General features: G+C 42.4%; 1 protein-coding gene across 2 annotated transcripts in view; it reads left to right on the plus strand.

Moving 5' to 3' along the window:
* mdn1 (midasin AAA ATPase 1) overlaps positions 1 to 20,293 on the plus strand; it is a 31,957-nt gene that overhangs the window by 5,210 nt on the left and 6,454 nt on the right. Inside the window, exons 16-80 of one of the 2 annotated variants that reach the window (XM_037244773.1) lie at positions 5 to 216; positions 293 to 396; positions 539 to 683; positions 870 to 966; positions 1,051 to 1,164; positions 1,255 to 1,402; positions 1,500 to 1,607; positions 1,745 to 1,896; positions 1,961 to 2,139; positions 2,222 to 2,430; positions 2,506 to 2,652; positions 2,830 to 2,971; positions 3,041 to 3,175; positions 3,308 to 3,446; positions 3,543 to 3,675; positions 3,822 to 3,952; positions 4,032 to 4,170; positions 4,264 to 4,378; positions 4,496 to 4,726; positions 4,809 to 5,006; positions 5,151 to 5,359; positions 5,465 to 5,587; positions 5,668 to 5,865; positions 5,965 to 6,072; positions 6,156 to 6,344; positions 6,440 to 6,529; positions 6,590 to 6,853; positions 6,925 to 7,189; positions 7,266 to 7,425; positions 7,518 to 7,634; positions 7,705 to 7,913; positions 7,986 to 8,134; positions 8,245 to 8,444; positions 8,559 to 8,782; positions 8,958 to 9,071; positions 9,197 to 9,326; positions 9,628 to 9,734; positions 9,846 to 9,979; positions 10,085 to 10,251; positions 11,280 to 11,400; positions 11,511 to 11,724; positions 11,801 to 12,038; positions 12,116 to 12,239; positions 12,616 to 12,783; positions 12,863 to 13,074; positions 13,134 to 13,521; positions 13,598 to 13,710; positions 13,950 to 14,619; positions 14,710 to 14,871; positions 15,028 to 15,301; positions 15,386 to 15,624; positions 15,751 to 15,846; positions 16,068 to 16,162; positions 16,259 to 16,383; positions 16,889 to 17,041; positions 17,167 to 17,276; positions 17,365 to 17,438; positions 17,536 to 17,707; positions 17,783 to 17,927; positions 18,197 to 18,343; positions 18,420 to 18,546; positions 18,628 to 18,733; positions 18,879 to 18,994; positions 19,515 to 19,913; positions 19,980 to 20,206. In XM_037244773.1, the coding sequence (XP_037100668.1) occupies positions 5 to 216; positions 293 to 396; positions 539 to 683; positions 870 to 966; positions 1,051 to 1,164; positions 1,255 to 1,402; positions 1,500 to 1,607; positions 1,745 to 1,896; positions 1,961 to 2,139; positions 2,222 to 2,430; positions 2,506 to 2,652; positions 2,830 to 2,971; positions 3,041 to 3,175; positions 3,308 to 3,446; positions 3,543 to 3,675; positions 3,822 to 3,952; positions 4,032 to 4,170; positions 4,264 to 4,378; positions 4,496 to 4,726; positions 4,809 to 5,006; positions 5,151 to 5,359; positions 5,465 to 5,587; positions 5,668 to 5,865; positions 5,965 to 6,072; positions 6,156 to 6,344; positions 6,440 to 6,529; positions 6,590 to 6,853; positions 6,925 to 7,189; positions 7,266 to 7,425; positions 7,518 to 7,634; positions 7,705 to 7,913; positions 7,986 to 8,134; positions 8,245 to 8,444; positions 8,559 to 8,782; positions 8,958 to 9,071; positions 9,197 to 9,326; positions 9,628 to 9,734; positions 9,846 to 9,979; positions 10,085 to 10,251; positions 11,280 to 11,400; positions 11,511 to 11,724; positions 11,801 to 12,038; positions 12,116 to 12,239; positions 12,616 to 12,783; positions 12,863 to 13,074; positions 13,134 to 13,521; positions 13,598 to 13,710; positions 13,950 to 14,619; positions 14,710 to 14,871; positions 15,028 to 15,301; positions 15,386 to 15,624; positions 15,751 to 15,846; positions 16,068 to 16,162; positions 16,259 to 16,383; positions 16,889 to 17,041; positions 17,167 to 17,276; positions 17,365 to 17,438; positions 17,536 to 17,707; positions 17,783 to 17,927; positions 18,197 to 18,343; positions 18,420 to 18,546; positions 18,628 to 18,733; positions 18,879 to 18,994; positions 19,515 to 19,913; positions 19,980 to 20,206 (11,150 nt within the window). The remainder of the gene's footprint in view (positions 1 to 4; positions 217 to 292; positions 397 to 538; positions 684 to 869; positions 967 to 1,050; positions 1,165 to 1,254; positions 1,403 to 1,499; positions 1,608 to 1,744; positions 1,897 to 1,960; positions 2,140 to 2,221; positions 2,431 to 2,505; positions 2,653 to 2,829; positions 2,972 to 3,040; positions 3,176 to 3,307; positions 3,447 to 3,542; positions 3,676 to 3,821; positions 3,953 to 4,031; positions 4,171 to 4,263; positions 4,379 to 4,495; positions 4,727 to 4,808; positions 5,007 to 5,150; positions 5,360 to 5,464; positions 5,588 to 5,667; positions 5,866 to 5,964; positions 6,073 to 6,155; positions 6,345 to 6,439; positions 6,530 to 6,589; positions 6,854 to 6,924; positions 7,190 to 7,265; positions 7,426 to 7,517; positions 7,635 to 7,704; positions 7,914 to 7,985; positions 8,135 to 8,244; positions 8,445 to 8,558; positions 8,783 to 8,957; positions 9,072 to 9,196; positions 9,327 to 9,627; positions 9,735 to 9,845; positions 9,980 to 10,084; positions 10,252 to 11,279; positions 11,401 to 11,510; positions 11,725 to 11,800; positions 12,039 to 12,115; positions 12,240 to 12,615; positions 12,784 to 12,862; positions 13,075 to 13,133; positions 13,522 to 13,597; positions 13,711 to 13,949; positions 14,620 to 14,709; positions 14,872 to 15,027; positions 15,302 to 15,385; positions 15,625 to 15,750; positions 15,847 to 16,067; positions 16,163 to 16,258; positions 16,384 to 16,888; positions 17,042 to 17,166; positions 17,277 to 17,364; positions 17,439 to 17,535; positions 17,708 to 17,782; positions 17,928 to 18,196; positions 18,344 to 18,419; positions 18,547 to 18,627; positions 18,734 to 18,878; positions 18,995 to 19,514; positions 19,914 to 19,979; positions 20,207 to 20,293) is intronic. The other variant, XM_037244775.1, reaches the window with a different exon arrangement.

Here is a 20,293-nt window from a genome sequence, read left to right on the forward strand (position 1 = left end):
TTAGGTACAAGCCAGTAGACCACAGGCAGATCTTACTCCCTTTGCGGGAGGCCTTTGAAGACTTGTTTTCTCAGACTTACTCCAGGAAGCAAAACCTAGCTTTTCTAGGTCACGTGCAGACATGCTTCAGGGAAAAACGCTGGCACGACCTACTCAAACTCATGGATCATGTCTGCAAATCTTTCGGCACTAAAAAGTTGCAAGGAAACCCAAGTGGTAAAAAGTTATTTATAATTATAATACTTGTTGTCCTGTCTAATTGACTTTTTTTTTTTCTTCTCTGTATGTATAGCGGCCTTACTGAAGGAGAAGTGGGAATTCATGGCAACAAAACTTAGTCAAACGCAGCAGCAGATTCGAGCCTGTGAGACAGCCATGATTTTTGCTTTTGTGGAGGTAAAGACCTTCAAGCCATGACAATTTGACCATTCTTACTTCAATTAAATTCTCAATTTAAAATATAAAAATCTCAATATAAAATTGTCATTTAAATGCATTCTTGGGTTGGAGCAGTTTCAACCTTTTTTTTTTTTTATAGGGAACATTAGCCAAGGCTGTGAAGAAGGGTGACTGGATTCTACTAGATGAAATCAATCTAGCAGCAGCAGAGACCCTAGAGTGTCTGAGCGGACTTCTTGAGAGCAGTGCTGGATCCCTAGTTCTGCTGGACCGTGGAGATTTAGGTAATTTGTTCTTTTTCACCTGTGTACTCTACAAGGCTGGAATGTTTGTTTGGGAAATATATATTTTTTTAAGCAATTCTTTGCAAGCCTTTCTTCAAATGCTGGTTCCTGAACATTTTTTAATGGCTGTCTCAATTTCACTATAAAGTGAGTCATATTTTATTCGTTTGACCGGTTTTGCTCTAGCTCCCCTCGTTCGACACCCAGACTTCAGACTATTCGCCTGCATGAACCCGGCTACTGATGTGGGGAAAAGAAACCTGCCTCTTGGCCTTAGGAACAGGTAAGGTGGTGCAGACATATAATGAACAACTAAAAACTACCATAATACGAAATGACTATGTATGGTAACGTGTCCTTTGTGCAGGTTTACAGAACTGTATGTCGAGGAGCTGGATAATGAGGGAGACCTTCGAATCTTGGTTTCAGTCTACCTCAAAAATCTGAATCCTCGCAGGAGTTTAATTGATGGAATCATAAGGTTGAAGCAAGATTACAAATGATTTTTTCTATGATGCACATTTGGAGATATGAAAAAAATCTCTGACTTTGATACTTTTTGTATGTGCAGTTTTTACGTGGCAGTACGAGAGGAAGCCAACAAACACCTTGTGGATGGGACGGGTCAAAGACCCCACTACAGCCTGCGCACACTTTGCAGGGCGCTAAAGTTTGTTGCAGCAAACACATGCGGTACTGTGCAACGCTCACTTTATGAGGTAAGAATATGAATTTATTCATGTAAATAAAACACTAGCTTCATTTTGTGTTTTTTTTGTATGTATGTGGTAAAAATCGTCCACTTTATGTTTCCAGGGTTTCTGCCTCAGCTTTCTAACCCAGTTAGACAGGACGTCCCATCCCGTGGTCCAGAAACTGGTTTGTCAGCACATTCTGAAAGGAAACACCAAGTGTCTCAAACAAGTAAGAATTTTCAGAAGGTTATGTATCTTCACTGTCATGGCATGCAATCACTGATTTGTTTGATTTTTTTTTAATGAATTTACAGAATTTTTCTTGTGCATTTTTATCCACATTAATTCTCTTTCTATTTCTTTCAGCCAATTTTGGCTCCCTCAGGCAAACCATGTGTGGCAGTTGAAGGCTTCTGGGTGTCTCAGGGCGACTTAGAACCAACTTTAGATCCCAACTACATTCTCACACCTTCAGTCAAACTCAACCTACGGGACCTCGCTCGAGTGGTATCTTCAGGGTACGTGCAGTGCATCTATTTGTTACAACCTGGTTCCAAAATGACAATGTCACTCCTGTCACAGATCTCACCCGGTGCTGATCCAGGGGGAAACATCCGTGGGGAAGACAAGTCTAATCCGCTGGCTGGCTACAGCGACTGGCAACCATTGTGTCCGAATCAACAACCACGAGCACACAGACATCCAGGAATACATTGGATGCTACTCTTCAAATGACAAGGGCAAACTGGTGTTCACAGAGGGTAAGAGGAGTTTCGACCCAAATGTTTCTAATTTTATAACATTTAGTGAAAATGCACAAAATAATGTTTGGATTTCTTGCAGGCGTTCTCATTGATGCCATGAGGAAAGGTTACTGGATCATCCTCGACGAATTGAACCTGGCCCCCACTGATGTTCTCGAGGCCCTCAATAGGCTGCTGGATGACAACAGGGAGCTTTTCGTGGTGGAGACGCAGGAAGTCATCAAAGCTCACCCGAGATTCATGCTGTTTGCTACCCAGAATCCTCCTGGTCTCTACGGGGGTCGAAAGGTATTCCATTTGGCTGAACTCCATTGTTGAAAAAGAAAAAATGTAGAAACCTGTTAACCTCTCGTTAACCTACAGGTTCTCTCCAGAGCGTTCAGGAACCGCTTTGTGGAGCTGCATTTTGATGAGCTACCTACCACAGAGCTGGAAATTATCCTCCATCAGCGGTGCAGCATGCCTCCATCATACTGCAGCAAACTAGTCAAAGTCATGACAGATCTGCAGGTATGTCTATTTTAGGGCTGGGTTCAAATTTGAGTAGCTTATCTAATATGATAAGAGGAGCAGCTTTAGTGACAGGCTGCTCCACGAAGAAGCTTTAGTGGGCTGAAAAGTGGAAATGATGGAATAGCAATTATTATGAGGATATCTGACCCACATGTTCATGCTCTCTGGCTGCAGTCATTGCGCAGAGGCTCTTCTGTCTTTGCAGGCAAACATGGCTTCATTACCCTCAGGGATCTGTTTCGCTGGGCAGATCGCTACAGGCTGGAAGAGCAGACTGAAGCCTCTCAAGACTGGCTTCAACATTTGGCTGATGATGGTAAGACTTGTCCGAAATTTAGTCTTAATCTGTTGCCTATGTTAATTTAACCCCCCTTTTTTTCCCCAGGGTATATGTTGCTGGCGGGACGCGTTCGAAAGCCTGAGGAGGTGGCCACCATCCTGTCCATCCTGGAGAAGAATTTTAAGAGGACTGTGAACCCAGAAAACCTGTTCTCTCAGAAACAGGTCTCCAACCAGTTTAGTGAGTAAACCAAATAAATGCAATGATAATAATGGCCATAAATAAAATACCTGTTAATATATCGATGCGGGTGGAAGGCATCGATGGTGCCACTTCAGATCATATTCTCATTCCTGTCCATCTGGTTGACAGATGCTTTTGTTGATAGCATTGCTGGAGTACCAGAGGATTTTCACCATGTTGTATGGACACGCAGCATGAGGAGGCTAGCTGTGCTAGTTGGACGAGCGCTCCGATTTGGCGAATCTGTGCTGCTTGTTGGCGACACTGGGTAAAGTGTTGCAATCTGCAGATTTTTTTTGTTTTTTTTTAAACAAGTGTCCTTTCTATCCCCACACACTCACACCAACCCCCCCAACTTTCTCAGATGTGGCAAGACTACAATCTGCCAGTTGTATGCTGCTATGACTGGGAAGAAGCTTTTCTGTGTCAACTGCCACCTACACATTGAAACATCTGACTTTCTGGGAGGATTGCGACCTGTCCGACATTCCCTTCAGGTGCCCATTCACAATTCATTTATGAAGAAAAATGTTTCCCCTCGTTTTTGCTGGTGCGATTTATATTGGGAGGCGGGGTTATAATCCAGAAATTACGGTACATAGAATTAATGGCTTAAAAACGGACAATCTGTTTATGGTTACAGGCTGATGGTGATGAATGCAAGCTCTTTGAGTGGCACGATGGACCCTTGGTTTTGGCCATGAAAGAAGGTGGTGTGTTCCTAATGGACGAGATCTCCTTGGCAGATGATTCTGTTCTTGAGAGACTCAACAGGTACATAGGGAGCATTAAGTTTTACGTCTGTACAAAATCCATTGAGGGCAGTACCAACCATGTTTATTTCTATTGTCAGTGTTTTAGAGATCGAGAAGTCACTCGTCCTGGCGGAGAAAGGCAGTAGAGACGACAGCGATGTGGAGCTGATCAGAGCTGCTGAAGGTTTCCGTTTGGTTGCCACGATGAACCCTGGGGGAGACTTTGGAAAAAAAGAGGTAGATACTGCACTACTGTTGTGTGCATGCTTTTATTATATATATATATTTTTTTTTTATAAATGACTTGACCTACATTTTCTACTTGGACAGCTTTCTCCTGCCCTCAGGAACCGATTCACAGAGATCTGGTGTACACAAAGCAATGACCGGACTGAGCTTCATCAGATCATCCAACACAATCTATTTACTGGGCTGTCACTAAATGGTAAGATAGGTCGGACACATGAGCCTCTTTCACACTTATCATTTATTCGAGAAGATCCAATCTTTTTGCGTGTGTAAGTTTTTTTTTTTTCTTAATTTTTTAAATTGTCCCAAATAGGGGGTGATATCGCAGACGTGATCCTGGATTTCATAAAGTGGTTGAGCCTCCAGGATTTCGGCCAACATTGTATCATCAGTGTCAGAGACATCCTTTCATGGGTTAACTACCTCAACGCTGTGTGTAAACGCGATGACGAGGAAGGAGATGCAGAGTGGAACCTCAAACAAGACACTGTTCAAGCTCTCATCCATGCTGCATGTCTTGTTTATATTGATGGCATTGGTTCAGGTGAGCAAATTGTCTTACTCCTTCCTACTCAGGCTTTTGCTTGATAGGATTTTTTCTTTTTCTTCCTCATTTGCTTTTGAAGGAACCACAGTGTCCAGTTCCAACAACGCTATCATGGCACGCAAGATGTGCTTGGGCTTCTTGCACAAGCGCCTGAGCGAAATCAAAAAAATGGATCAGGAGACACTCGATACACTACGAATCTACGACAACAGCCTTCTGCGAGAACCTCAGTGGGGCAAAGACTTCTTTGGCATCAATCCCTTCTACATTCCCTTAGGTAGGGTTTAAATGGAAATGATTCTCAGCTGTCTACTTTTTTTGTTTGTTTGTATATATTTCAGGCGAGAGGCAATAGCATTTCATAATAATACATATTTGTTTCTATTTCACTTGTTGACTTTTTTTTTTTCTCTCTCTACAGGTCCTCTGGCTGAGAGCAATAACCTATCCGACTACACCATTGCAGCAGGCACTACTGCAATGAATGTCCAGAGGCTTTTGCGGGCATTAAAACTTCCGAGGCCTGTTTTGTTGGAGGGATCACCCGGCGTGGGGAAGACTAGTCTTGTATCCGCACTAGCAAAAGCTTCAGGGAACCATCTGGTTCGAATCAACTTGTCAGAGCAAACAGTTAAGTATTTGTTCATATAACTGTATATTTATTATAAAGTACCTGTGTATTATACTCTGAAATGTGAAATGTTCCGGTATTGAAAATGTACATTTGTTTGTCAGGATATCACCGATTTGTTTGGGACTGATCTACCTGTAGAGGGAGGGAAGGGGGGAGAGTTTGCATGGCGCGATGGGCCACTTCTGGCTGCTTTGAAGGCAGGGAATTGGGTTCTTCTCGATGAGGTAAATACTCGAAATAATTCCTTGAGTTTTTTTTTTTTTTGTGCACGTCAATAAAATTGTCTTTTGCTCTTTGCTAATAGCTGAATCTAGCATCGCAGACCGTGTTGGAAGGACTGAATGCCTGCTTTGATCACCGATCAGAAATCTACATTCCTGAGCTAGGCATGACCTTCCAAGTTCAACAGGAGAGGACGAAAATCTTTGGTTGTCAGAATCCATACACACAAGGCGGTGGCCGTAAAGGGCTTCCCAAATCCTTCCTTAACAGATTCACACAGGTAAAAAAAAAAAAATGTTACATGCTTTTTGTTTGCAGTTTTCTATCTAATATGTAATAATAAATAACTTAAAATAATCAATTTTTTTTTTCTTTCAAGGTGTATGTTGACCAGCTTACAAGCAAAGACATGGAGTTCATTGGAAATTCAATCTTTCCAGCCATTGATAAAGAAATCATTTCTAAAATGGTGGAATTCAGTGACAGCGTAGGTTATTTTTATTATACAATAACATACCATACAGATATATTTATATTACTCTACGCTATTTATACTTTGTGCCTCAATAGCTTTTCCAGGAGGTGACTGTTGAACGACACTGGGGTCAAAAAGGAAGCCCCTGGGAGTTCAACCTACGGGACATATTTCGCTGGTGTCAGCTAATGCTGGCCGACCAGTCGACGGGATTTTTCAACCCCGGCCAACATGTGGCTTTGGTATACGCGGACAAGATGAGAACAGAGGCAGACAAGGCGCAGGTTATTTTCCTCACATTGTTATTTTGATCGATTTATTTTTTTATTCATAATTCTCACTCGTGTTAAATTGTTGGGTGTCTTCTTGCACTGCACAGGTTCTGGCAGTGTTCAGGAAAGTGTTTGGGGAAGACTTCGAACCTTACACGGGTTCTCGACAATTCCATATTACCCCACTCAGCTTGCAGGTAGATCCAAATGATAACTCTTAACACCGTGCAAACATTAATTTCATTTGTCCCTGTTAGGTGGGCTTCTCTGTCCTCCAGCGAAGTGGCGGGGCCCCTGTGAACTTAGATCCGCCACTCTCCATCACACATCAAGCCTTGCAGCCACTTGAGTCCCTCATGAAATGTGTTGAGATGAACTGGATGAGCATACTGGTTGGGCCAACGGGCAGTGGAAAGACCAGCCTGGTGAGACTACTTGCACTCTTGACCGGAAACTACCTCAGGGTCATGCCCATGAACAGTGCTATGGACACGACAGAATTGCTGGGAGGCTTTGAACAGGTTTGTGGATTCAAGATGCAGCTCACCATTTATTTTTTTTTATTGTCAATGATGACTTTATTTTTTTTTAGGTGGATATCATCCGTCCATGGCAACAAGTTCTTGAAAGTGTGTCCTACTTGGTTGCCTTGGTAGCAAGGCGAGGCTTGATGTCGCTGGATGTCTGCCTTCAAGACACGGAGTTTCTGCTGCAGACATGGGGCCTCTTTAACCACTGGATGAGGGAAGAGAAACTGGAAAGCTCTATAAGGACATTGACCTCTGAGGCTCTAAACAAACTCGAGGTCATCATCCGGCTCTTGCAAAAATTGAACACAAAGCTCAAAGTGTTCACAGGTAATGATGCTGTCAAGCAGCCACAATGTGCTATTGTGTACTGCTCATGCATGACACTTTTGCTTTAACCCTCCAGACATGTCAAAGCTGAAACTGGACTTCATGTTAATGAAGGAGCACATGTCACAGTTGGAGAATGGCTGGACCAATGGAGGATTTGAGTGGTTAGATGGAACGCTAATCCAAGCCTTGCAAGCAGGTGACTGGTTGCTCATGGACAATGCTAACTTCTGCAGGTAAGTCATAGTTTTACTCCCCTCCTGAAGTTATAATTGTTTGGACTGAAGATCTCTTATCCTGCCCTTAATAATTTTGAACGCGTGTTCAGTGCCTCTGTCCTAGATCGCCTCAATGCCCTCTTGGAACCTGGTGGAGCTCTCAGCATTAATGAGCGTGGGGTCATAGATGGAAAGATCCCAATAATTACACCTCACCCGAACTTCAGGTAGTCTTCAAGTTTTGAAGTCGATCTTATGAATAACGTTATTTAAAATGCTATTGTTTCAACGAAACAGATTATTCCTGACAATGGACCCTATACACGGAGAACTTTCCAGGGCCATGAGAAACCGAGGCGTAGAAATTTACATCCCTGGGGATGATGACGGAATCTCCTGGGACTCACTGGATTTGAAAACACTGCTGCACACTGCGGGAGCGACCGGCGATTGTGTGTGTGATTTTCTAATGAAAATACACAAAAGCATCAAAACTGCCATCTGGGGTAAGCATCAGTAACACAAATTGATGATACTTTGGTGGTCCACAAAATTAAGTCCGGCTTTCGTTTGTAAAGAATCCCCTGCTTCGTCGGTGGCGTCAATGCTCCATGCTGCCACCTTGTTGTTCTGCCAGCTCCAGAGAGGTGTGGATTTAGCCAGTGCACTGCGGCATGCCTGTCAAGAGGTTTACTCCCTTTGTCAAAGTACCACTGTCAGACAAAAGGTATCACGAATTGAACGATGAAATATTAACGGATATTGGAAGCACACGTCAAGTGCACGTCGGAGCTTTTACGCATGACGTAATGTCACGTTATGTATATTTTTTTCCAGCTCGCCCAGCAACTGATTGAGCAGCAGCTGGCTATTTTGGACACCAAAAACTGGGACACTGGGTTACTTTGTGCCGGCGTCTGGCCTGACAGCTTCCCTTCTGCGTTGCTCTCCACAGAAGACTCCTGTTTCTCAACCGTCCTCCGAGATGGGCAGGTGTTGTCATTTTGCCTCAACACGCTCAGTTTACAGGGTAAACGGTAAGGATCATGAATCCCAACATCTTGATCTATTCATGAGGGATGCAAGGTCATGTCCAATCGCAGTGCGAGTGTTTAATGCTCCATTAAAGTTGGGCTGTCTTGTCTTTAAAGGAAGCGCCCGCTAAGTTTGATTGATCTCCAGAGAGTACTTCAGAGCAGTGGCTTGAATGAAGGGCTGGTCTTTTTTGGGAGAAGGGACAATCTGGAGCAAGGACATGTGCTGCAGATGATACCAACAGCAGTTAGACTTGTCACAGAGCGCGCCTCTCACGGAGACTGGGTCATGCGGAGTTGCTGGCTGTCGCATATTGGAAAGAGCTACACGCACGCCCCTGGTTTGTTATTCTACGTGAGCCACAACATAATGATTGCAAAAAACACAGTATAAAGATTGTAGCTCCAACACATTCTTGTGCTCGTCAAAAGCTGAATATTTTCTAATTCGCTATCATCTTGCAACAAATGACTCAAATCTAAAACATGATTGTCTCTTTTTTTTTTTTTTTGTAGATCTGGCTTTGGTTCAAGTGGAAGCAGGAAAGCGAGCTCTTAAGGCTGTTTTCAGTTGCCAACTCACTGCCCAGGGCAAATCTCTTGCTGAGCTGCTGCAGCCGCAAATTATTGGTAAACCTTTTCTTAAATTGTGTGTGGGACATTGACATTTTTGGAAATGTTCTTTTCTTTGATTATTTAAAAAAAAAAAAAAATTCCAGGATAATTACTTGTCCGCCATTGTTATGTCTCCCCAGATGAGGACAGAATTCTGGTGGACATGCGCTGGAACAAGCAGTACTTGGACATTTTAGCCAACAAGTGTAACTTTGAGGATGAGAAAAGATATTTGGAATTTCTGGAAGAGCTGAATGCTGTTGCTAATAGGTCAGTAAAGCATTGTTATTATTTTATGCAGATTAAATTTGTCATGTAGTTTACAAAATGGGGCAGATAATGCATGTACCACTGTAGATTGTCAAAATTGTCACTTAAAATTAATTATTAAAAGTATGTATCTTAAATTTGAAAAGTCATGTCTGAATTATATGCTGATCATATCAATTTGAAATATTTTACTCAAAACATCTGAGGTGATTTTTTTTTTAATGAAATGCACATACAGTTTCTAAAAGTTAAATATATTTTTAACCCACCCCCCCAAATATATATATTTTTTTATTTACAGGCTCACCCTGCTGATGGACAGAGAAGAGAGGGCAGTCATTTGCGAGTGTGCTGCCAAAGTGTCAGATCAAAACTGCGCCCTGAGAATAGCCACAGCCTTCTCCAAAGGTCCGCACAGGGAATTTAAGTCGATGCATTCTTTATACCTAAAATCCTCCTGACTGCCTTGTAAGTTTTGTAGGAATCTAAAAATGTACTTTGGTTATTCTGCCAATACAGGGACGGTGGACATTGGTCACCTGCCTCATCCAGTGCTCATACACCTGCACAGCTTTTTTCGTCTGTGGGATACCTTCACGCTGCAAGCTATGCACAGTGGACAGACTTACATCTCAGATCCCGTCATGCTTGAGGTTAAATTAGTGCTGCTACTATTAATATAAAAAATACAACTACATAAAAAAAATCTAGATTTGATTTCTGTATATATTTATTTCTCATGCAACTTTTGTGTTTAGATCCTCCAGCTCCTCCAGTGGCTCGACCGTTTCTGGAACGTTTGCAACATATTGCCAGCAGATACTCAAGGGATCGCAGTGATGTCCCTGCACTGGCAGTGGGTCCAAAAGCACCTCATTTTCTCTCTGCCACTGCTCCTGCTGGGAGATGCTGACGTCACATCAGAGTAAGCTTTTCAAAATAAAATGTTTTTTTTTTATTATTATTTATACCCAAGCAGCGACTGCTGCAATGTCCCTCTTGTTTTTCTAGAAATTATTATTACTACTATTATTGTTTTTTATTATTATTTAAATCAGTGGTTCCCAAAGTGGGCGGTACCGCCCCCCTGGGGGCGGTGGAAAGATCTGGGGGGGCGGTGAGGAAGAAAGGGGCGGTAGGGGGGCGGTAGGGGGGCGGCAGTCGATTTGTACACAACACGCCGCTCTGGCCCAGTCAGATCCGACAGCATAGACTACAAAAGCAAAAGCTCAGGTTTGTAATTTCAAGCTTGTAATGTTCAGAATTTTATCTTATAATAAAAACCGCATTCTGGCGGTCAACATCATCTTGAGTTCAAGTCAACATGAAATTGGGGACAGTTGTGTTGTGTTGAGCTGGTTAGGGCAGTGGTCCCCAACCACCGGGCCGCGGACCGGTACCGGTCCGTGGGTCACTTGGTACCGGGGCGCCAAGCCGCACAGAATTTTTTTTTTTATCGACGATCAATTAATTCAGGTCAAGACACTCGTCCCGGTCACGTGACATGTTCCCCCAGTCGAGCCCGCAAAGCTAATATGTGGCGACAGGCTAACTAACCAGGCAGTGAAGCATTCAAAACTGCTTCAACACATGGAGACCAAGCATCCTGCAATAAAAGACAAACCTTAAATCACTTCGGGTGTCATTGTCTCCGATTACGTCTAGATGGGACCGGCTCGTTTCTGAGAAACAAACTCAGTGCTCCCACTAATTCAACGTAATGGTAATGATATTATAAATGTATTATTTATTTATTTATATAAATGTATTATTTATTTATATAAATGCCGGTCCTTGGGGGGGGGGGGGGGGCGCTAGGAATTCACTGGGGAGCCAAAGGGGGCGCCAGCCTGCAAAAGTTTGGGAACCACTGATTTAAATCAATCCTCAGTGCACAGTAACCCGATATTGATACTCGCCCATTCCTAATTATTCTTAATTTCTTTCCCCCAGATGCTACCAAGGGCTAAAGGCTGTTGCAGGAACCATTGAGACTCTTCTGTCCACTCCAGTGTCTGTGGCTACAGCTCTAAAAGGCATCCAGAGAACACTCGGAAAATCTCTGCCGTTCAAGGTTTGAAACCCTCAAGTCATAAATTCATTTCTAACTCCCTGTATTTATTTGAGTAGATTGGATACAGATAAAAATGTAATCTGAAAATCCACAATCATTATGTTTTCTAGATGGAGACTGTTGCGAAGTGTGCATCACAGCTCAGAGTTTGGAGTAAAGCCCTGGAAGTGAAAGAGCTCACTTTTGATCAGACCTTCAGAAATTGGAAGCAAGACCTAGTCTGTCTTCAGGTGGCTGGACTCCGTGTGGACATTAAAGAAAGCTTGCTTGAAGCCTGGGGACTCGTTCTGCTGGCAAACAATGAGCTGGATACACAAAAATCTGGTGAGATTTCATCCAGTCTCGTACAGTATTGGAGTGAATAAAATAATAACCACATTTTGATGTATTTACCCATAAGCAATATTGGAGAGGTTGGTGTCAAGTGTGGCGCACCAGCAGCAGCAGATGACCTCCTGTGGGGTCTTGGAGACCCGTAGCATGTCTGAAGAGGATGGACCCGCAGGAGAAATCTCTCTTTCTCAACAAGAATTACAACACCTTCGCCTCAGGACTCAATTGTGGCCCTTGACTGAGGAAGTGGCTGTACTCAATCAGCTGAGGCTCAGTACAGATTTCTTGCAGCTATCGTCACATGGGTAAAACTTAACTCAATAACATAACAAAATAAAACTATGAGAGTGATTTTTTTTTTTTGGGTCTAATTAATTTACAGTGACCAGGAAGCACTGGACAGCTTGCGCCTAGAAGTCTCCAAACATCTCCGTTATTGCCTCCAGTCCACACCAATGAGTGTCATTCAACTTCAGCCACTGTGGTTTCTGCTCAGGAGTGAAAAGGCAAGTGTAATTCTTTTTTTTTTTGTTTATTTTTTTACCATATTTTCCGCACTATAAGGCACGCCGGATTATAAAACCTTCAATGAATGGCCCATTTTAAAACTTTGTCCATATATAAGGCGCACCGGATTATAAGGCGCACCTTCAATGAATGGCCCATTTTAAAACTTTGTCCATATATAAGTCCATATATTTGGACACGCCTGCCATAGTAGCTCAATATTGGTCCATATATAAGGCGCACCGGATTATAAGGCGCACTGTCGGCTTTTGAGAAAATTGGTGGTTTTAGGTGCGCCAAATAGTACGGAAAATACGGTAATACACAAAAACACACTTTGATGAATTAATCTTCGGGTGATGATTATATACCCAGCAGCCAGCAGAGGAACTACAGTTTGTGTGGTGTGCGCTACTATCCGAAGCTTTGGCTGCTCTGTGGAAAAACACCGCAACATCCGATCCTGACCGTTGGCTGAAATGGGATCCACTCAATCCGAGCAAAAATCCACATTCAGAGCCACATTATGAAGCAAAAAATATGGTATTGGCTCTTAACATATATTTTGACACTAATAGTGTCTCAAGACAACACATTGTATAATATTGTTTTTTTTTTATAGGGACCAGCTTTGTTAAATAAAGCTGTGTGGTCACATTGCGCACTGGGCGTGCTCAAGTGCAGTGCAACTGGAAGTCAATGGGAACCATCAGGGACCGCTCTCTTCATCTCACATGTGACCCTAGGGGAGTGGAAGGAACAGACTAAGCAGCTCCGGGACTTGACTGCCATCTTGTGGGACAATATGTCCTTTGCAGCAATGGCAGATTTAAGGTAGGCAATATTATAATACTGCCAAAGTACACTTTTCTGATCACATCATATGTCTTAAGATACACAGATTTGAGGCTCCAGGGTGTCATCCTACGTCGACAGTTGCAGAGCATGGCACATCTGTTGCCTCCCAACATGCACAAGGTTTATCTGGATAGCTGCGAGAACCTGGTTGAGACAGCCAACCCACTGATTGATGCCGAGGAGATCCAGAGAATTCTTCGCAATTTTATTCAACTTAAATTGCTCCCTGATGGAGTACTGGACGCCTGCATTGCCTGCGTAAAGCAATATGTTGAAAACAAAATTGAAGGCGGGGACTCTGTGGCCTGCGCTGGTGTGTTCTGGGTCAACATGGGGTTGGTCCATATCAATTTATGGGTACCCCAGACCATCTATGACCCAGCTGTCAAAAGGGCCTACAAACTCACTTATGCCCAGCAGGAGGTACGAGCAAACTTTTTCCCATCGAGTTGTGATTTTCGGACAACATCTGCAATAGAAGTGTTTGTCTTCTTCTTAGTTTGCCACTCTGGAGACGGAGTGGAAAGTACGGAGCCTGTCCTCTGAGCTGATGACTGGAGCAGAGTTGGGGGAGTCGAGTACCACTGATGGCCTCCAGCATCCTCGAATCAGGTCCGAACCATTAATAAAATGCAAAAAAATGAATGAATGAATGAAGAAATAAATAACAAAATAAATAAAAAAATAACAAAGAAATAAAAAAATAAAATAAAATAATGGATTAAAAAAATCAGATTAAGCTGTTCCAACTAAGATGCCATCTCTGCCTGTGCCATGTCGTCACATGGCGCCTTACAAAACTGCATTTTGAACTCTGCAGTATACCCATTATTTTTTATATGTGTTTATAGGTATCTGTGGATCCGTATGCAGCAGGTCAAGGCGCAAGTAGCCGAGCTTTCCAGGAAGCAAGCATTCCGTCCCCAGGAACCCAACTACGGAAGGTTATTCCAGGACCTCCAGCACTACCTCTGCAGCATCGGTCAAGCATCTGCAGTGCAAGACCTTCTCTCACGCCTCCAGAGGGCTCTGCAGAGTTCCTCGACATTATCCCGGTCAGCGATCCAAAGTTTGCTGAAGGAGGAGATTGTGTGGCAGAACTCTCAGCAGTGCTTCTTCCAGAGGATCCAAGAGGACTATCCGCTTTACCCCGATGTAGTCGGCCCAATGCAGACAGGAATCCTGCAGCTCCGATACGGCATGAAACTGGTGGCTTCCCAAATAACTCCCTCTCAATATGACATTCCTACACTTTCCAAACTGGTGTCCTGCCTCCTTTCCTTTCCCTCTCTATCCCCCAGTTTGCAATCTTACCTCGCCCATGCTGACTTCCTCTGCTCCAAAGAATGTCTGGGAATTTTGCAGAGTCTTAGGAAGCTACTGTCACAACAAGATCTTAATCACGAGGACCTGCCAAGCTCCACATTGCTTCTCACTGCTCTTCTCTTCGTGCAGTGCCACACACTTAATACAGGACATTTCAGTGATGACACACGAAACATCTTTAGGCACATCTGTCAGGTCAGAACTACTTCTTTTTTTTTTGGGGGGGTCAAATCATTGTCTTGCATGTCGTCGTTATTGTGCTGTCTTTGCTATGATGCCCTTTAGGCTCTAGTTAACGAATGGGACGAGATGGAGAAAAAGAAGAGAGACCAAGAAGAGCAGGATGCTTGTCTGTATCGTAGCCGCAGTCAATTGCATGGTGGAGGACTGACTGAGGAGCAGCAAGAGGAGAAGGACTTCAGATATCTGTTCCCTCAGTTTGACAAGGTATTAAATTCCAACTATTAAAGTTATGTTCACACTATTCAAATTCAGGGTGAAAGATAAAAAATAATAAAAACATAGACTTTCTATGTTAATTGTCAAGAAAAATTGATTCAAAGGCTTACATTGAATTTGAAGATGTGATCATTTTCCATCCAGGACTTTGCAGACATGTCTCTGCCGAGCCTGGAGGGCCCCGCAGATGCGGACATGGAGGAGGATGCCGGGAAAAGGCTTGACGAAAGAAGTTTCTTATCAACTCCTGCAATGAACACAGTAGTTGAAATTCATCAGCGCCTATGTCTAGGTCATGCCCAAGCATTGTGGTACCAGAACCGAGCACCCAACGGACAAAGCAGTGACTATATCAAGGCCCTGCTTTTGTCTTACCAAATAGCTGCCCCCTTGGTTACACACTTCTATCATCTAATTGGTGAGTGTTCTTATTGGAAATCCACATTGAGCAAGGAAAAAACAGATATGAATTCCAAATTGGGATTTTTTTTTTGTGATTCAGATGCAGAACTAAACCAGCAGTTTACAGGCAGTGAGCTGCTGCTGTCAACTCTCCTCCAGAACACAGTGCAAGGCTTACCAGGATCAGATATTATGGTTCTCAACTCTGAAAAGCCTTATGACTTTTATCAACACCCTAATATCAGTGAGGCACGCCTCTGTCTTCCCGTTCTGGAACAAATGATGGCAGCGGTAAAACAGAGGCTTGAGGATTGGCCGGAGCATCCAGCACTTGTGCAGGTGAGTGACATAAGAATTCCAATATTCCAGGATTAAACCTTAGGAAATAAAGACTGCTTGCCTGAGATGTATTGTATCAGGTACAACTGCAATGTACAATGTAATTTTTTTTTTTTTGGTCGTCAGCTAATCGTGGTGATTGAGAGGATCATGGCATTCAGCTTGTCCAGTCCTCTGGCAAAGTTCCTCAATGGCCTGGAGATACTTTTGAGTAAAGCACAAGTAAGATGCAACTTGTTTGATGTCCCTCAATATCGAAAAGACTTTTGAAGTATTTGCGAGTAGATTTTTTTAATATTTCACCAAAGCACGTAAGAAAAAAAATTTTGATTACGATTCAAATCAGTGAAGAATCGCCATATGTTAGATATTTATTATTATTATTATTATTATTATTATGTTAGATTTTTGTTCATTTTTTTCCTTTTTTTTTTTTTTCTCAGGATTGGGAGAATAATGCAAGCCGTGCAGTCTCTCTAGAGAACAACATAGCACCAATAACACAGCTCATTATCAAGTGGCACAAACTGGAGTTAAAGTAAGACAATATAGTCCCGAAACCTTGAAAGTATTATCTTTTTTTTTTTTTTTGTGCAGTTGTAATTGTAGACATCAATGCATTCTTCTGTGGCAGTTGTTGGTCAAGCAGTCTGGACAATGCTGTGGAAAGGCATACTGAGAAATCCACGAAGCACTGGTTCTCTATTTACCAGCTTTTGACAAAATATCTGGAGGATCACATGATGAATGCTAATACAGGTACGCCCCCCGCAAAAAAAGCTCACATCCTGTGTACTGGATTTTGGATTTTTAATGACCATTTTCCAAGTACCGTATTTTCCGGACTATAAGGCGCACCTAAAAACCTAAAATTTTCTCAAAAGCCGACAGTGCGCCTTATAGTCTCCGGTGCGCCTCATATATGGACCAAATTCCTAAATTTAAACTGGCCCGAAGCATTGTGTCATGAAATCAATCATAAGTGGCCCGCTGAAGACTATGAATCATGAATCAAAAAGACTATGGATCATTATTTTGTGATTATAAAGTAATTTGTTGCATCTAAAGTTAAGATAAAATGGAGAATGATTTGATTTGGATTAAAAATCTGACATGATGCATTAATGGTGCGCTTTATAGTCCGGTGTGCCTTATATAAGGACAAAGTTTTAAAATGGGCCATTCATTGAAGGTGCGCCTTATAGTCCAGTGCGCCTTATAGTCCAGGAAAATACGGTTTGTATTAAAGCATTGTTCTGTCTAGGCGAAGAGACGGCAGCTTTGTCGCTCTCCTCGTTGTCGTCCACACTTCAGGCCTTCGTGGAGAGTTCTAGTCTAGGCGAGTTCCAAACCCGCTTGACTATGTTACTCAGCTTTCACTGCCACCTCCTCCTGCTCCCCACTCAGCCTGGACAAGGTGAGATTGCACTTGTCTTTGTGACACAATGCTTACATAATGCACACACAAGCCCCTTTTATCAGGATTTGACTGTTTGAGGTTGGGAATATAATAAATAGCATTAATATTGCCTTATTTTACAGTTACTCTAGCTAATCTTCTGTGGAACCTGCACAAATACTACAGTCAATTTTCAGACGGCATTCAGAACAAAATCAAAGAGCTCAGGCAACCCATTGAGAAGGAGCTTAAGGTACTTTTTTTTTTTTGTAATATATAAAACGTAGAAAATTGTGTACGTTACATGAAAAAAATAACCATTTCAATTTTATTTGATTTAGGATTTTGTCAAGATCTCAAAGTGGAACGATGTCAATTTCTGGTCTATCAAGCAGTCGGTGGAAAAGACGCATCGGTAAGATATGAATTAAAATTGTAGTGCCTTTCTGGCTATTATTTCAAAAATATTTTTGTTATTATTTACCATTACTTTGTGTTGTTTTTCTGTCTAGGACCCTTTTCAAGTTTATCAAGAAGCTTGAGCAGATTCTGAATGGCCCTTGCGTTACTTTTCTGGTAGAACAGAAAACCAACGTTAATAATACTGATCCAGAGGAAACACCTATTCACCGACTTCATCAGGCACTCATAAAAGCCTTGCCAGAAAAAAATGTCCACCAGCAGGTTTGGGTCTTATCTTAGATTTGTAAACATCTCAAATGATTCAGCGCATTGACGATGATGTGGGGATTTTTTTAGAATGAGGGTCAAGATGAGGGAGTCAATTTGGAATTGCTGCAAGGATGTCTACCTGCTCTGGCCAGAAAGATGAAGAAATTATGTGTCCAACATCTTAAGAAACACCCAGCAATGGAGTTGACTGAAGATCTGGACATTTTCACTGGTAATATACCTCTCACTGGAGCAGTTCACGTGTGATGCGGTTTCAAATTATTATTATTATTAAATTGTGAAGTTATTATTACTACTACATGGCTACATTAAAGTGGAGGAAAAACCTGAAAGGCGATCAAAAAATTTGTTTTAAGTCCCATTAAAAATTACAATTAAAATGCAGGTTTCAATTTTGTTCGCTCAAGACTTTGTCCGATAAATATGCCATTTATTTGTCAAAAAAAACTGCATTAAGATTTTTTTATTTTTTCTTCCTAGGTGAAGTCCTGAGAAATCTCAACGAAATGCAGGCACTCACCATTGACACGTCAGTTGAAAAAGAGAAACAGACAGCTCGGGCCAAAAACATCCTGCAGCAGAAGCAGAGAGCTCTGTCTGGCCTATTCAAAATACTCGCCGAAATAGGTTATTTTAACTTTCACATAAAAATTCCAAACCATTCAAAAGTTTCACACTCTATTTTCTCTCATTGTTGCATAAGGTCTGTCATACCGTAAAGGGTTGGTATGGAACAAGACAGCTGACCAAGAGGAAACTCTCTGCATACAGCCACTGGATTTGAGCACCGCTCTTGCTAATGTTATGAACCCCGATTCGACTGAGACTACGTGAGCTTCACCTGTTCATTTCTAAAATTAGATCCCACTGCAGTTGTGTCCTTTAATTGCATTTTATTCTTGACGGTTTAGGTTGTTTTCAGAGTTGATCACCACATGGGATGGATGTCAGCGTTATTTCTATCGTTCATGGGCGAGGATGAATGCTCTCAAGACAGCGCTCCACCATGCTAATAAAGTAAGAAATGTCTTTTTATCTGACTCGTAACTATTTCTTGTTTAAAAACATCAAATGTACAAATTTAGGGAATCATTAGTATGCTGTATTAAAGCTGATGGGAAAGGGAAAAACACTTTAGTGTGTGTGTGGCTCTCTTTTGTAGGACTTGGGTCTGGGAAACATCGAGCGATGCCGAGGTTTTTCATCTCACCTCTTCAAACTACTCCTCAGACAGCGGCAACGACTGGCCAAGCTGACTGAGCAATGGGTCCGTTTGAGGTTTGTCGCCTGCCTAGCCACCAAATGTATAATCCAACATACCGTATTTTCCGAACTATAAGGCGCATCTAAAAACCTAATATTTTCTCAAAAGCCGACAGTGCGCCTTATAGTCCGGTGCGCCTCATATATGGACCAAATTCCTAAATTTAAACTGGCCCAAAGCATTGTGTCATGAAATCAATCATAAGTGGCCCGCTGAAGACTATGAATCAAAAAGACTATGGATCATTATTTTGTGATTATAAAGTGATTTGTTGCGTCTGAAGTTGAAATAAAAAAGATAAAATGGAGGATGATTTGATTTGGATTAAAAATCTGACATGATGCATTAATGGTGCGCCTTATAGTCCAGTGCGCCTTATATAAGGACAAAGTTTTAAAATGGGCCATTCATTGAAGGTGCGCCTTATAGTCCGGTGCGCCTTATAGTCCAGAAAATACGGTAATTAAAAGGAGAATATTGAAACGAATAAATCAACACCAAAAGCAATTTGCTGTTTTCTTCTTTTATCATTAGGAAGCTAACAAGCACGGTCCAAGATATCAAACTCCAAACTCAACGAGAAGACTGCACACTCCTACCTCAGGCATCGCTTTCCAATTGGGTCAGCAAAGGCCAGGCTCATGCTGCTCAGTGTTCAACCCTCCTCCAGCAGCTGTCCTGGCTCATGCAGTGCTGTCCCGAAGCTCTTCAACCACAGGAGGAGGACAACAGCAACTCCCGGCATGACTCTCTGAGATGCACATCCCCAATGGTAGCTCGCCATCAGGCCCCTATTTGCCAGATGCGGAAAGGAGATGCCACCTGGAGGCAGGTGGACCAGCGTGTCGCTGCAATGCTGGAGCAGATCCTGAACTTAAAGACCGCGCTTCATCAAATAGCACAGAAGAACTCCGAGAAAGTACTTCTGACATGGTAAGACACTCTTCTGGGAATGTCATAAAAGAATAAATCCACACTAAATGGCTCAATTACTTTTAGGAAGGATTTCGCAACGTGTTGCTCGGCTTTTGATCAGCTGGCAACTGTGATGTCTCAGTTGTGTGAAATCGAACAGCTCTTCATGCCAGGCACACGTCCGAGCAATAAGCACCTAATGCCAGCCGTCATCCAGAGCTTCAAGTTTGTTCACAAAGAAGCAATGAAAAGCATCACCGAGTTTGCCTCTTGGAAGAATCAGCATCTCTCAGATGGACAAACTACCGCAGGTGATTGGACAAAACTGTAGTGTATTTTTCTACTACAGAAAATTCGAAACTCTGACTAATGTAGTTTCTGGGTTTTTTTTTTGCTTG

Source organism: Syngnathus acus, chromosome 24 (assembly GCF_901709675.1).
Source record: "Syngnathus acus chromosome 24, fSynAcu1.2, whole genome shotgun sequence".
NCBI classification, from domain to species: Eukaryota; Metazoa; Chordata; class Actinopteri; order Syngnathiformes; family Syngnathidae; genus Syngnathus; species Syngnathus acus.